This window comes from Tubulanus polymorphus, chromosome 12 (genome assembly GCF_964204645.1).
Source record: "Tubulanus polymorphus chromosome 12, tnTubPoly1.2, whole genome shotgun sequence".
Taxonomy (NCBI): Eukaryota; Metazoa; Nemertea; class Palaeonemertea; order Tubulaniformes; family Tubulanidae; genus Tubulanus; species Tubulanus polymorphus.
In genome coordinates, this window is record NC_134036.1 from 10,206,612 (window position 1) to 10,222,947 (window position 16,336).

General features: G+C 38.3%; 1 protein-coding gene and 1 long non-coding RNA gene across 6 annotated transcripts in view; both read left to right on the plus strand.

Moving 5' to 3' along the window:
- The first annotated feature begins 430 nt into the window (after nt 1-430).
- Nucleotides 431-16,336, plus strand: part of LOC141914281 (uncharacterized) — a 160,936-nt gene continuing 145,030 nt past the window's right edge. For 3 of the 5 annotated variants that reach the window (XM_074805554.1, XM_074805553.1, XM_074805565.1), the window contains exons 1-2: nt 431-1,793; nt 6,329-6,442. In XM_074805554.1, the coding sequence (XP_074661655.1) occupies nt 1,619-1,793; nt 6,329-6,442 (289 nt within the window). In that variant the 5' untranslated portion in view covers nt 431-1,618. Of the gene's footprint in view, nt 1,860-2,554; nt 2,669-6,328; nt 6,443-16,336 lie in introns of all 5 variants that reach the window. The other 2 variants (XM_074805555.1, XM_074805556.1) reach the window with 2 other exon arrangements.
- On the plus strand, nt 14,754-15,750 carry LOC141914033 (uncharacterized). Its single transcript, XR_012620685.1, has 3 exons — nt 14,754-15,050; nt 15,430-15,598; nt 15,683-15,750. It is a non-coding gene; the product is annotated as an uncharacterized LOC141914033 (long non-coding RNA).

Here is a 16,336-nt window from a genome sequence, read left to right on the forward strand (position 1 = left end):
GTGCGCGAAGCTCGCTAAGGGCGCGCTGCTGTTCGTTCCTCAACGGGAGGATCGACGTTGCTTCAAATTGATCGTGCGAGAAGCTCGCTAAGGAGACGCCGCTGTTCGATCCTCAACGGGAGGACCGACATCGATCGTGCAAAAGGCTCGCTAAAGAGACGCCGCTGTTCGATCCTCAACGGGAGGACCGACATCGATCGTGCGAGAAGCTCGTTAAGGAGACGCAGCTGTTCGATCCTCAACGGGAGGACCGACATCGATCGTGCGAGATGCTCGCCAATGGCGCGCTGCTGTTCGACCCTCAATGAGAGGACCGATGTTGCTCCAAATTGATCGTGCGAGAAGCTCGTTAAGGAGACGCAGCTGTTCGATCCTCAACGGGAGGACCGACATCGATCGTGCGAGATGCTCGCCAATGGCGCGCCGCTGTTCGATCCTCAATGAGAGGACTGACTTCGCTCGACTTTGATCGTGCAAAAGGCTTGCTAGGGAGACGCCGCTGTTCGTTCCTCAACGGGAGGACCGAGATCGATCGTGCGAGAAGCTTGTTAAGGAGACGCCGCTGTTCATTCCTCAACGGGAGGACCGAGATCGATCGTACGAGAAGCTTGTTAAGGAGACGCCGCTGTTCGTTCCTCAACGAGAGGACCGACATCGCTCGACATCGGTCGTGCGAGAAGCTCGCTAAGGGCGCGCTGCTGTTCGTTCCTCAACAGGAGGACCGACGTTGCTCCAAATTGATCGTGCGAGAAGCTCGCTAAGGAGTCGCCGCTGTTCGATCCTCAACGGGAGGACCGACATCGATCGTGCGAAAGGCTTGCTAAAGAGACGCCGCTGTTCGATCCTCAACGGGAGGACCGACATCGATCGTGCGAGAAGCTCGTTAAGGAGACGCCGCCGTTCGATCCTCAACGGGAGGACCGACATGGATCGTGCGAGATGCTCGCTAATGGCGCGCTGCTGTTCGACCCTCAACGAGAGGACCGATGTTGACCGATGTCTCCAAATTGATCGTACGAGAAGCTCGCTAAGGAGTCGCCGCTGTTCGATCCTCAACGAGAGGATCGACTATGATCGTGCAAAAGGCTTGCTAGGGAGACGCCGCTGTTCGTTCCTCAACGGGAGGACCGAGATCGATCGTACGAGAAGCTTGTTAAGGAGACGCCGCTGTTCGTTCCTCAACGGGAGGACCGAGATCGATCGTGCGAGAAGCTCGCTAAGGAGGCGCCGCTGTTCGATCCTCAACGAGAGAACCGACATCGCTTGACATCGTTTGTGCGAGAGAGACGTGTCTACCGTCCACGTTCGCTTAAGAGAATGCCGCCGTTCGGTTCTCAACGTGGGAACCGCCGGTCCCCTAAGAGGGATTGGAGTGTTTCGGCTGCGACATTTAGTTCCGCTATGTAACGTACATTGTCGCTGATTTACGCCGCACATGGCACGGAGGTGCACATGCGCACAGAGGTGCGCAACTTAGAAAATTCAAGGAAAGTGTAGAGAACAGAGTTAGAGAAAATAGAGCGGCTAGAGCGAGACTCAAACCCGGGCAAGTAAATTACTAGCGCAGCGTCATCCCACTAGATCACCGAGCTCGTGAAAACCAACCGAATGTTTTCAGATGCAAGATGGCCGTTCTGTTTCCTATTTTGTACCAAAAAAATGTCAATTTTGGCCTCAATTTCAACTAGGCCTACTACTCAATTGCTTATGCATGTTCATATTTTTTATTTTCATAGGAAGATGGACCACCGCATTCGGTACGAGTCGTGCAGAAGATTCCAATCAATCCACAGGTTAACCACATGGAGAGACATGACAGATGAGTCAACATGACAGGTTGACATTGACATTTCCACCAAGTACTAACTAATCGCCTAAAAGGACCCATTAGGCCCTATGTTTCTTAAAGTCTATCATACTGAATGTATATAATTCATCACCTAGGAATCCCCGAATTGAGGGAAATCTATGATAGAATGTATTGATATTACACAGGAAACCCACAGTTAGATTGGTCTGGTAAAATCTATCATATGGATTATTATGTACTATAAGACAAAGGACCCAATAGGTCGGTACAATCTATCATGTGGAATGTATTAGTTATTACACAGGCAACCAGCTGTTTGATGGACCCAATAGATTGGTACAATCTATAAAATGTAATAGGCCCATTATCATTTATAGAAATATATTAATGTAATTGATTTAATGTATTTATATACATGTATCTACCCTAGATACATCTTCTGCCCAAAAACTGAGCTTGGTCAGAATCAACATGGTTGACTGGTGGCCATTTTTGTTCGCTGAAATCAGCACTTTCCTACTCATTTTTGAAGTTTTCAAGGGAATTTTGAAGACACTGATCAATTACCTTGATCTATCAGATCGTGTACTCGAAGGTTCCATCAGCATGAGAGAAATTTTGGGTCAATCGGATGCAAGATGGCCGTCCTGTGACCTTTTTTCGTACCCAAAAAATATCAATTTTTGTCTCAATTTCAACCACTACTCAATTGCTTATGCATGTTCATATTTTTAATTTTCACAGGAAAATGGACCACCGAGTTCGATACAATTGGTGTGAAAGATTCCAATCAATCCGCAGTTGAATCACATAGAGAGAGTCTTATGGTAGATATGAGTCAACTTTCCGCAACCGATGGTAAATCAGTTTAGTTATTTCATACCTTTTTAGCCCACTAGGGACTTTAGACCGAAAGTCGATTATTTGGGATATTTCTCTAAAACTTTTGAACACATACTGTAGGCCTACCTGAATTTGATCATCATACTACCAGTGAAACTGGTATATTGTGGGTTGACTGTAAATCAATTTTAACAATATGTTTCCGTGCCTACCATTTGAAATTATAATCAAATCATCAAAAATCAATGGTTCGTAGGCATGGAAACTCAGGACGCATATTGTTAGAATTTCAAAAATGGCTTATTTTTTGCCTACTTGGGACACTAGTCCCAGCGGGCTATTGCGTTCACTTTTCGTCCGTCCGTCCGTCCGTCCGTAGACGGAATCCAGTTATTTTGGGAAGTTTTGAAGACGCTTCAAGGTAACGTCTTGATATTTGGGTTACACGTGTATCTACCCTAGACACATCTTCAGCCCAAAAACTGACCCTGTCAGAATCAAGATGGCTGACTGGCAGCCATTGTTGTTCTCCAAAATCAGCACTTTTTACACATTTTTGAACTTTTTGAGGGAAATTTTGAAGACGCTTCGATCAATTACCTTGATCTTTCGGATATATATGAATCCCCCCAGGGCCCATCAACGAAACAAAAATTGGGTCGACCTATGACCTTTTTAGTGCCCAAAAATGTTAATTTTTGCCCGAATTCTGAGTCCTGTAGCTTCCTACTGGTTTACCATTTCTCAATGCAATTTGTGATGGGTATTCTTTGGAAAGGGATGTTTTATACCTCAGACAGGTATTTTTCATCAGCCAATTATGACACAATTGGCGGCCATCTTGGTGTCACCAGTACTCATTCGTAAGTGGGAAAAAGTTTTTCCACATTATATTGATACCTAAGCGTATTTTGCTACCACAATCAATAAGAAAGTTGTAGCGCATAACGTGTTCTATGATTGTGGTGAGTTTCAAGGTAATTGGATTTCGTATATGGCCACCAGGGGGCGTTGAATAATACAATATCTTAGCATTTCTTTATTATATTCGTACCTATGCATATTTTGTAACCACAATCAATTGGAAAGTTGTAGCTCATGACATCATCTATGATTGTTGTGAGTTTTAAGGACATTAGTTTTTCTATATGGTCACCAGGGGGCGTTGAATAGTAGAATAACTTAGTATTTCCTTATTATATTGGTACCAAGGGCGTACTCTTTTATGACCTCCGAAGTCTCCGTCCGAAATCTCCGGTTGGCTCCACACAAAATCCGAATCACACCACCTCGACAGAAAGGAGGTTTCGGAGACTCCAAAAAGTCACGTGACCAATAAAAGAGTACGATTGGAGGCAAACGGATTCTCCGATCTGATAAAAGAGTTCGCCCCTAGGCATATTTTGTTACCATGATCAATTGCAAAGTTGTAGTTCATGACATGTTCTATGATTGTGGTGAGTTTCGAGGTCATTGGGTTTTGAATATGGTCACCAGGGGGCGTTGAATAGTAGAATGACTTAGTATTTCCATATTAAATTGGTAACGAGGAATATTTTGTTATCACAATTACAATAGAAAGCCATTTCTCATTGTTTTTTGTGATGGGTATTCTTAAGAAAGGGATGTTTTATACCTGAGACAGGTATTTTTGATCAGCCAATTATGACGCAATTGGTGGCCATCTTGGTGTCATCAGTACTCATTCGTAGGTGGGAAAAAAATTTTCCACATTATATTGATACCTAGGCGTATTTTGTTACCACAATCAATAAGAAAGTTGTAGCTCATAACATGATCTATGATTGTGGTGAGTTTCAAGGTCATTGGTTTTGTATATGGCCCAGTGTGCATTGAATAATACAATATCTTTCCATATTATATTCGTATCAATGCATATTTTGTAACCACAATCAATTGCAAAGTTGTAGCTCATGACATCATCTATGATTGTGGCAAGTTTTAAGGACATTAGTTATTCTATATGGTCACCAAGAGGCATTGAATAGTAGAATAACTTAGTATTTCCTCATATTGGTACCTAGGCTCATTTTGTTACCATGATCAATTAGAAAGTTTTAGTTCATGACATGTTCTATGATCTAGTATTTCCATATTAAATTGGTAACAAGGCATATTTTGTCATCACAATCCATGAAATCATACCTCCTGACATGTACCATGATTGTGGTGAGTTTCAAGGCCATTGGTTTTTGTATATGGTCACCAGGGGGCGTTGAATATTGAAATTGTTAGATTGTTGAGCATACGGAAACATTTCTCAAGTGGGCATGGTGTCCCTGGACCCCTAGTTCAAGTTTTCATGGGAAATATTGAAAACGCTTCGATCATTTATCTCAATTTCTCTCATTCGCAGTAAATAACTTGGCCTCATGACTTGCTCTAACATGAATTGCCCTAAGATTGTGGTGAGTTTCTAGGCATTGTTTATGTTCACCGGTGGCGTAAATTAGCCGAAGAATATGGTACTACAGTATATTAGTACCTAGACATATGACGTTGTTACCACAAACAATTGCATGTTGTGCCAGTGCATGAAATGCCCTATGGTAATGGTGATTCTTGACATTTCCAGATTGTTCAGTATTTCACCAAGTACTAACTAATCACCTTGAAGGACCCATTATGTTTGTTAAAGTCTATCATGCTGAATATAAAATATTTATCACATAGGAATCCCCCAGTTTGAGGGAAATCTATGACAGAATGTATTATTACAACACAGGAAACCCACAGTTAGATTGGTCTGGTAAAATCTATCATATGGATTATTATGTACTATAAGACAAAGGACCCAATAGGTCGGTACAATCTATCATGTGGAATGTATTAGTTATTACACAGGAAACCAGCTGTTTGATGGACCCAATAGATAGGTACAATCTATAAAATGTAATAGGCCCATTATCATTTATAGAAATATATTAATGTAATTGATTTAATGTATTATTATACATGTATCTACCCTAGATACATCTTCTGCCCAAAAACTGAGCTTGGTCAGAATCAACATGGTTGACTGGTGGCCATTTTTGTTCGCTGAAATCAGCCCAGTTTGAGGGAAATCTATGACAGAATGTATTGTTATAACACAGGAAACCCACAGTTAGATTGGTCTGGTAAAATCTGTCATATGGATTATTATGTACTATAAGACAAAGGGCCCAATAGGTCGGTACAATCTATCATGTGGAATGTATTAGTTATTACACAGGAAACCAGCTGTTTGATGGACCCAATAGATAGGTACAATCTTTAAAATGTAATAGGCCCTATATCATTTATAGAAATATATTAATGTAATTGATTAAATGTATTATTATACATGTATCTACCCTAGATACATCTTCTGCCCAAAAACTGAGCTTGGTCAGAATCAACATGGTTGACTAGTTGCCATTTTTGTTCGCTGAAATCAGCACTTTCTTACTCATTTTTGAAGTTTTCGAGGGAATTTTGAAGATTCTGATTAATTACCTTGATCTATCAGATTCTATACCCGAAGGGTGCATCGGCATGAGAGAAATTTTGGGTCAATCGGACGCAAGATGGCCGTCCTGTGATCTTTTTTCGTACCCAAAAAATGTCAATTTTTGTCTCAATTTCAACCACTACTCAATTGCTTATGCATGTTCATATTTTTAATTTTCACAGGAAGATGGACCACAGAGTTCGATACAATTGGTGTGAAAGATTCCAATCAATCCGCAGTTGAATCATATAGAGAGAGTCTTATGACAGATACGAGTCAACTTTCCGCAACTGATGGTAAATCAGTTAAGTTATTTCATACCTTTTTAGCCCACTAGGGACTTTAGACCGAAAGTCGATTATTTGGGATATTTCTCTAAAACTTTTGAACACATTGTAGGCCTACCTGAATTTAGCTTCATACTACCAGTGAAACTGTTATATTGGGGGTTGACTGTAAATCAATTTTAACAATATGTTTCCGTGCTTACCATTTGAAATTATAATCAAATCATCAAAAATCAATGGTTCGTAGGCATGGAAACTAAGGACGCATATTGTTAGAATTTCAAAAATGGCTTATTTTTTTCTCATTTCAACATGCGAAAATGAAAACTTTTTGGCAATCCTTCAATACAGTGTAAAGTGGATATAAAAACGATGGTTTATTAAAACTGCGCAGTTTGACTGGTCGTATTAAGGGTGCTCCTATCCCTTAATTATCAAAATTTTCCATTTTCGACATTATATTGATACCTAAACATATTGTATTACCACAATCTATTGAAAGTTGTAGCTCATAAGGTGTTCTATGATTTTGGTTAGCTTCAAGGTCATCGGTTTTTGTATATGGTCACCAGGGGGCGTTAAATAATACAATAACTTAGTATTTCTATATTATGTCTGTACCTATGCATATTTTGTTACCACAATTAATTGCAAAGTTATAGCTCATGACATCGTCTATGTATGTGGTGAGTTTTAAGGACATGAGTTATTATATATGGTCACCAGGGGCGTTGAATAGTAGAATAACTTAGTATTTCCTTATAGATTGGTATCTAGGCATATTTTGTTACCATGATCAATTGCAAAGTTGTAGTTCATGACATGTTCTTTGATTGTGGTGAGTTTCGAGGTCATTGGGTTTTGCATATGGTCACCAGGGGGCATTGAATAGTAGAATAACTTATTATTTCCATATTAAATCGGTAACGAGGCATATTTTGTTATCACAATCAATTACAAAATCGTAGCTGTTGACTTATTCTAATTGATTGTGGTGAGTTTCAGGGTCATTGGTTTTTGTATCTGGTTACCAGGGGCGCTGAATATTGAAATTGTTAGATTGTTGAGCATTTGAAACTACCTGGCATGGTGTCACTGGACTGCTAGTTTACTTATTTTTGAAGTTTTCATGGGAAATTTTGAGGACACTCTACTTGATCTATCAGATTGTATTCCTGAAGGGTGCGTCAGCATGAGAGAGATTTTGAGAAAATCGGATACAAGATGGCCGTCCTGTGACCTTTTTGTACCAAAAAATGTGACGTTATTACCACAAGAAATTGCAAGTTGTGCCAGTGCATGAAATGCTCTATCGTAATGGTAATTCTTGACATTTGCAGATTGTCAGGTATTTCACCAAGTACTTACTAATCACCTTGAGGGACCCAATATGTTTGTTAAAGTCTATATTCATACTGAATATATATTATTTTTCACATGCCCCGTTTGAGGGAAATCTATGATAGAATGTATTTATAACACAGTAAACCCAAAGTTAGATTGGTCTGGTCAAATCTATCATATGGATTATTTTGTATTATTAGGGCCCAACAGGTCGGTACAAACTATCATGTGGAATGTATTAGTTATTACAGAGGAAACCAACTGTTTGATTGACCCAATAGATAGGTACAATCTATAATCTATAATCTATAAAATGTAATAGGCCCTATATCATTTATAAAAATATATTAATGCAATTGATATAATTTATTTATATACATGTATCTACCCTAGATACACTTTTTTCCAAAATACTAGCTTAGTCAGAATCAACATGGTTGACTGGGGGCCATTTTTTGTTTGCTGAAATCAGCATTTTTTACTTATTTTTGAAGTTTTCAAGGGAAATATTGAGGACACTCTGCTTGATCTATCAGATTGCATTCCTGAAGGGTGCATCAGCATGAGAGAGATTTTGGGTCAATCGGATGCAACATGGCCGTCCTGAGTTTCAAGGTCACATGAGCAATTGTAATTTAAAACATAACCAATACATATTCTTCAGATTATTCTCGGGTCGAAATTCAATATTATGATGTAGTGCAAAGTTGCAGATTATGTCCCTATGAACATGTACATCAAGTTTTACAGGGATGCATTATTCATCATGGCCACCAAGCAGTGCTAAATATCAATGGTTGAAATTAACCGTAATAACATTTGAAAGCAGTTTAGTGTTACTAGTATATCATAAAGAATATATAAAGTTTAAAGGTCATGCCTTTTTCGATATGCTGCCAGGCTGAGGCGATGTTTAATATACATACAATATAATAGTGCACTTCCCGAGTTTCAATGTCACAATTTTGATATCCCTACCCAGGTAGCTTACTTTCAAAAAGGTTAATTTAAATAGCTCAAGTACCTGAACAAGTAGTGCCTCCCACTTTGACTGTGCACGTATGTTTTATATAATTTGACGGGTCATGTATTCAAATTGGTCAATTAAGGGAAAAAATGATACCTTGTTTCTCCGTTCTACCTAGCTTAAAGTTAATTTACCCTGCAGCCTATCTACCCAGTACATTATTTTTCTAATCACTATCAGGCATACAATTATAGACCCTGCAGCTATAGAAATGAACTGATTACAAATTTTATTGGAATTTACACTATTTCCCGGCAGCTGCAGAGAAACAAAGTATCATTTTTTAACCTAAACCAAATATAGAAATAAATGAATTTTCTTTCTTTTAATAGGCAGAATGAAAACACGAAGGCGCTGGTCATCGGATGAAGATAAAATATTTCATACGATCTTGCATTCGTTCCAACAGAATGGCTTATCGTGAACTTTTGGACGAAGCCACTAAAATGCTGACAAAGAAAATTATAAAAAAGAGAAAGATTCCAAATAAACTTATAATGATGTATAATCCAAGTGTTTGTGTTAAATTCACAGGCTTTACCCAAATATCGATTTGATTTTTCTAGGAACCGTATACACATTAGACTGCGCTAAACTTGGATAATTCCTAATTATTGATGTATAGACAAACATGAGATCAAAATTGAACTGATCCAGATTAGCCAATGATAACAATTGAAACCTTTTCAATTCTCAACCCCTTCTGACAAAGTTTGATTTAAACTTTGTCAGATGGGGTGGATATAGGTTTCGATAATACAAGACATAGTGGAATTATAGGATTAAGGCCTACGTGTATGCGCAAGCACTCTTCGATTTTGAAGGATAAACTACATGTATATTGATGACTATGCTGAGTTGATTTAGTAATTTGGTGAATTCAAAGGAAGGAACAGTGCAGGGACATCCTCACATTGCCAAACGTTTCCATGTGGATATGCAGCGGCACTTGAATATGCCATATTACATGAATCCATACATGCCTTCCATTCTCTTGGATTATGCCAATGCAGTACCGTGAAAACAGAAAATAAAACAATTATTTCACAGGAAACCACTTAGAATGGTCTATTAAAGTCTTCCATATGGGTATCGGAATGTATAAGTTTGATATAAGACCATATTTGACCCAATAGATCGGTACAATCATGTATCATGTGATATATATTAGTTACTACAGAAAACCAACTGTTTGATGGACCCAACAGATAGGTACAAATATCAAAAGAAATATATTAGTTATCACTGAGGGCCCCAATATGTCTGTTTAATATTATCTCATAAACTCAACAGTTTGAAACGGGGGAAATCGTATGATATGAAATGAGAGACTACGTAGAAAAAACCAGTGCCTGTGGCTACCACTCGACAATTTCTAAATTAATTTTCCAGTGCGATTTGGTTTCGTACAATTGAGAGACTACTTTTTTCAGTAGGGCATTTTTTGGATCACATCACTGGAAATTGGCTTGTGCTTTTGGGCCCCTTCGTTGGTTATCTACAAATGTTTCATATAAGCTATCGACCACAATGCTGACACCGTGATGGTCAGAAACTGACCAATTGAGATATGATCCCCGAGTCTGAACGATTCAGACTTCGAATACCGGAAATTTCTCAAGCCATGTTTGTTTACAAACTACCAAGTATTCATCATTGCAAATTCATAAGCTGACCAACACTGACCACTACTGACGAATTACAATTTCACGAACATGAGAACGCTATATCGCGTTTGGTGTGAAACTAGAAAAGATTCGCCATTGAAGATTCATAAATTGACCATTGACCACCAATGACCAATTCAAAAAGAATAAGATCACAATACAATGATTTACCCCAACTTTCATCCAATCAGCACGATACCATTTAATTGAATCATTAAACGCATTGGGCTTCTGATATTTGAAATCATTCGTTACAATGAAGTTGATCCTAAGACTTGATCACCTGCGCTACAGAAAACGTACAAGACGAAATTTTAAGATTGTAAAATCCGATTAGGTGATCGTCATTATGACGACAGCTCCATCACTGTAATTCTTAAGAGATTAGAACCACTTCTGGGTCGTCACTACAATTAAACTTTGACTCGAAATAATGTTTAATTTACTAATTTGAATAAGCAGTTCAAACTTGGGACTCATAAGGTGATGACCCAATAGACCTGTACATAATGTTTCCGCAGTTTGAGGCACCCAATAAGTCTGTTAAATCTATGGAATATATAATTTTTAGTATGAAACCATATAGGTCCCAATAGGTAAGTAAAGTCTACCATATGAATATATATAAAATTATGTACCGTACAGTAATATCAGGATACACAGCCGACATCGGGGATTCGTGATTAAATATTCACATCTTAGATGAATTCTAGAGGCCATAAGAGCTAATTTTGACCACTTTGACCAATTTTCTAGATGCCATAAGAGCTAATTTTTTTAAAAACACATTTTCTTTTCTTCCAAATTTCCTAGATCCGCCTGGTAATGAAAATGTCATCTTAGGTACCGGGTATACGATTGATACTATTGAGTCAAAACTTCATCAAAATCGAAAACAAATGGTTCAATTGGATCGAAGATTTAGATTTGTTTAAATCCGTTTACTGGGCAACTTTCATGAAAAAAACCTGCCTGGTTCAGTGCGGCCGCCTACCGTAAACACTTGTTTTTCTGGTCATTCCACCTGATGATGGCTGTGGTTTCATAGTAATAAATTTGATCGTATAATTTTAAATTTGAAGTGTAGGATTTCTTCATTTATCTACAGTATACACGGATTATAGTGTTTATTCGACATATATTAAGCAATCCTTTAGCTAAGACTATCTCAGTGGTTATTATTGTGGCATTTCACTGTCAAAGGGCTATGCTTACAACAACTTAAATCGGACAGCTCATATATGACCAAACTCAAACTTGTTCTTGTTGCATGTGGCCCGTACACAGAAAATCCCAACTGCTTTAAATATCACCGTATTTGTGCCTCAGAACAAAATGCTGCTGTTTGCAATTCGGACTAATTTGATACTCCCCCCCCTTAAATGCAGAATAACATTTATTATGGCGTCTTGGGTTATTCAATTATTGGTGCGGCATGTCGCTTTACGGTCGCAGGTGGCACGTCCCTGATCGAGTAGCTAGGCGTTCGCGTTCGGTATTTTTGAAAAGCGTCGGCTGTTTGCGAGGCCGGTGGTGTATCGGAGGGTGCGAGGCTGGTTGTGTATCGGGGGTGTATGGAGATGACTATTACAAAGGAAACACACCGTTCTGTTGGTCTCGAAATCATATACCGGGTACCCGATATACCGGTATGCTATTTAAGTTTTATACAAGACCCAATAAGGACTGTCGTGCCCCGAATTCTCTGCTGGTGCTTGAGTCCCAGGTCTCAAATGGTCGTTCTATTTATCATGTGGAATGGCATGCAATGGGCTATAACACATTGAAAACCCAATATTCGAGGGACTGTGTGTGTATGTGTGTGTGTGTAATGGTCCTATGGATCAGTTTCGTATAAAAACATGACCGACTAATACTGTATCAGATTAGTGTGGAGTATATATTTGTTACGAAAGCGTCGACTTATTTCGCAATATCCGAGTCTAAATTCATTTATTTGTCTGTCCATTAATAAATCAGCCATACCTTTTTCATCAAAATGAACAATACGTGAAACAGCATATTTGTATAACAAAATCGTCAACCGGTCGCATAACGAAGGCCTGGTAGGATCCCTTATGAAAATGGTACACGTGTATTTAGCTAAATACACGTGTAATATGAAATTACACGTGTACTTTTGACGTGTATTTTGAAATACACGTGTAACTTAGGACGTGTATTTTAAAAACACGTGTAAATTCATATGTGGCTTCTGAAATACACGTGCAATCTGGATGCATGTACTAGGCTTAAAAAATTATACATGTACCTTGTTTCTCATAATTGGTCACTTTTGTAAACTGCAATTAAATTTGTAATTACATCATTTAGCTTCACATGATTTTATTAAAAGTAAGATTGTGCATGTAATGTTCGAGGAATTGAAGGAATCTCCTGTCTTTTTAATTGTTTGATCCTCATTTAGTAGTTTTTTCCAGGATGCCGTGTCAAAAAAGTCATGTTGTTTGTCCTGTATTGACTAGATTGGATCCTGTATGAATGAAGCACATGTCTTTGTTGCCCCTTGAATAAATCCAAAAACTGTTTCACAAAAATCATGATCTGAACAAAAAATTTTGGATATTTTTCATTTATTATCAAGATAACTAGAGACTTAGGGGACTGCCCAAGCCCCGAATTACAATGTTATTTATGAAAAATGTTGAATATATTGCTGTCACCAGCTCGTAGTGTTCTGCTTTCCTTGTAGGCCCATTCATTAATTTTGCTAGCTAGCTCTTCTTAGCCGAGGAGTCTTTTCAGTTGTTCATTAACGGGCATGTACACAAAAAAATGTCCTTTTTCCTCTAATGTTGCCTTATCATACTGTATAACACATAATGAACATTTGTATCATACCTGCAGTTTTTTGAATAATGTCTTATATACAGGGCAGTAATATTTGTTCACCTCCGGACATAGAGAAAATCTTTTGAAAATAGGCTAATTAGAACTGCGTAGAACCGCTTCTCAGTAACAGTAAATTCAACTGATCCAACAATCCAGTCAAAACAGTTGATGTGGATCCAGCTTTGAGGGAGAACACCATAATAGTAGTAACAGCCCCACGATGGTTCACTTCAGCATTTGTGTGGAGAGGATCATCTATTTCCATCAATGAGCTGTGGCTGCAAAACAGATTAAACATTTTTGTGATTGGTCAAGTTCATATCGGATGAGTAGATTGGCAATTAAGATTGCATTTTTAGTCATAAGGCACTGTATTACTAACTTACGTTGTCATAACCATTGTCTGCATTATTGGTGGATTGTGGCCATTTTCAATTCTTAAATCTTCCAGATTCTCAAAATCCACTTCTTGAAAAATCGAAATGTCCATCATTTAGCAACATATTACCATCTACAAAACAAAAAGTAATTTGAGATTAAATTATTCCCAAATAGAACCCATATAGAACTTAAGGCTACAGTAGGCCTATACGACGTAGGTTGATTTCCAGCTAGCGATTTTGTAGCCTATTGTTGCGATGAACAGTAAACCTCATGCATAACATACCAGATCGGACCTGGATAAAAAGATCAACTAACAACATTAACATTAAACTAAACAATTGACCTATGCAATCGCATAATTCTCCATGTCTCTTGTTTGTCCTGTCAACTTTATTGAACTGTCAAACCAATAATATACATGTTTATTGATATTGATAAGGACCAATAAAGTCAATTTGATTTGCTTACATTTAAAATGATCTTACCTTCAAATGTTTAACATGTAGGCCTACTCGCGTATTTTAACTGGCCTTTTTACTTGCAATTTCTTTTTCAAACTCCATGCTTGCAAAAGACGAATTCGGTTGGTGTATATCGATATTTACGGGTAATTTTCCACTAAAAAGCGCATCTTTGTGTTATTTGTCTTCCATTTTGGAACACTACCAAAATGAAAACCTCACTGACGAACTGACGAGCTCTAGATAAATGGTTTTCATGAACAGAAAAACAACCTAGACAAAATAATCTCATCTAAATGTTGAATTAAATAGTTAGAGGCCTTATTCATGCACCTTTTTGTCTATTTTTATAATACAGCGTATATTAAAATGAGCGTCATTTCTTCACTGAATCGTTATTTTCAATTTACTTAATTGATTTTGCCTTAGCTTCATAATAACCCTTAGTATAAGTAATTTTTGCTAATTAAATATCACTTAACACGATTATTTTTTAATTCTAATAGAACTAAAATGCAGACATAAAACTTATTAATAATTAAATAATTTATTTCAATTAAACTCCCAAGCACCCCTGCGCGGTGGCAGCCATATTGCCATTGTTAAGCAACACGTTTTCTCAGGTTTTCACGATCTATTCTATTCTCATAATGATTGCAAAACGCAATAATGGATGACAATCAGTCCATAAAAGGGGATCATTGACAACTGGGCCGAAAGTGACACTGCTTCTTTGTTTGAGGTCAAACACATAGTGGATCATTGAATGGATCATTGAATTAGATTCATTAGAATGGATTGGAATGGAAGTGGAAGAACAAAAAAGTCGAAGGCCATTTATTATTATCCCGCGTATAAAGGACGCGTTGTGGATTGTTCAGGTATGATTATTGTTATGTAGTAAAGTAAAGGTTTATAGGTCACTAAAAGAATATGTTTATTGGACTGAAAAGCAACATGACCTAGTATTGAATTGAATTTGAATTAGTTAGCATAGTATTAGTAGGCCTTAAATGATTGAATGTCCAGTGAAAAAATTGTAAATGATCATTCCAATTGTGAGGGATAAAAACGGAGTGTCTTTGGTGTTTATGCATCCAATCTAAAAACTGCAGGGTCATTTAGATTTTGTTGTGCGCCCATCATCGCCATTAAACTTGTATGCTGGACATGAAATTAGGTCGCTGTAGGAGTTTCGACTGGGGGCAAAAACGACGTTAGTGCAATCAATTCTTGACCATTTTTTTTCAAACTTTATAGGGTCTACACCAATAAGAATTGATCCAAGGACAGACACTATAAAATTGGAATTCACGTTTTTTTGGCTTAAAAATGTGTCCACTGGGGGATTGTTGGAAAACGATGTTAGCGCGAGAGAGCCTTCAATTCTCCACTGATTTCTCAACAACGACAGCGTGATGAAAATCAGGTATTTACATTATATATTATATGAGCGTCGGAATGGTTTTAGTAAAGATTATAGCGTAAGCATTGTAAATTCTTCTCATTTTAGGATGCCTACTCACTATTGGATGATACAACAGCTGCTGCCATACGCTGATTAGTCGGAAAACCTAATACCGTTGGGTGCCATGCATGCTGTTGTCCACTCATTTAAAAGAAGAACTAATTGTCAAGGCATTGGACTGGATGTGACGCAATGAAAGTCTTCCATGAGGAAAAAAGTTGGACCCAAACCGGGTCAGCTAAATAATACGTAAGTACATGAATTCAATATATAATGGCTAGCATTCATTTGTTGTTGTTTTACAGGGGCGGATCCAAGCTGGAAGAACGAGGGTTCAGCTCTTATGAAAAGGGCACTAGTCAATACAGGTCTCCCTGTGTGAAACGGTTGTATGGGGTTTGTGCACTTTGATCATAGGGTGGAATTTTTCACCTGTGATTCAAAAGGGCACTTGGTCAGAAAAGGGGAGGGTTTAACGTTTAATATGGCGCTCAAGGCGCACAATCACTGTGGCCTGATGCGTTGGGTGATTCAGTCGCAGGATGTGTTGGATTCGGGCGATTCAGTTGGCGCAGACCCTGACAAACTAGGTGATTTTACCGACGATTTCGTTGCACAACTTAAGTGCTCGACGAAATTGCCTAATGTGTCCCCAGCTTTAGCCCATTTGAGACGTAAGTCCAAGCAAGCGGGCTATTG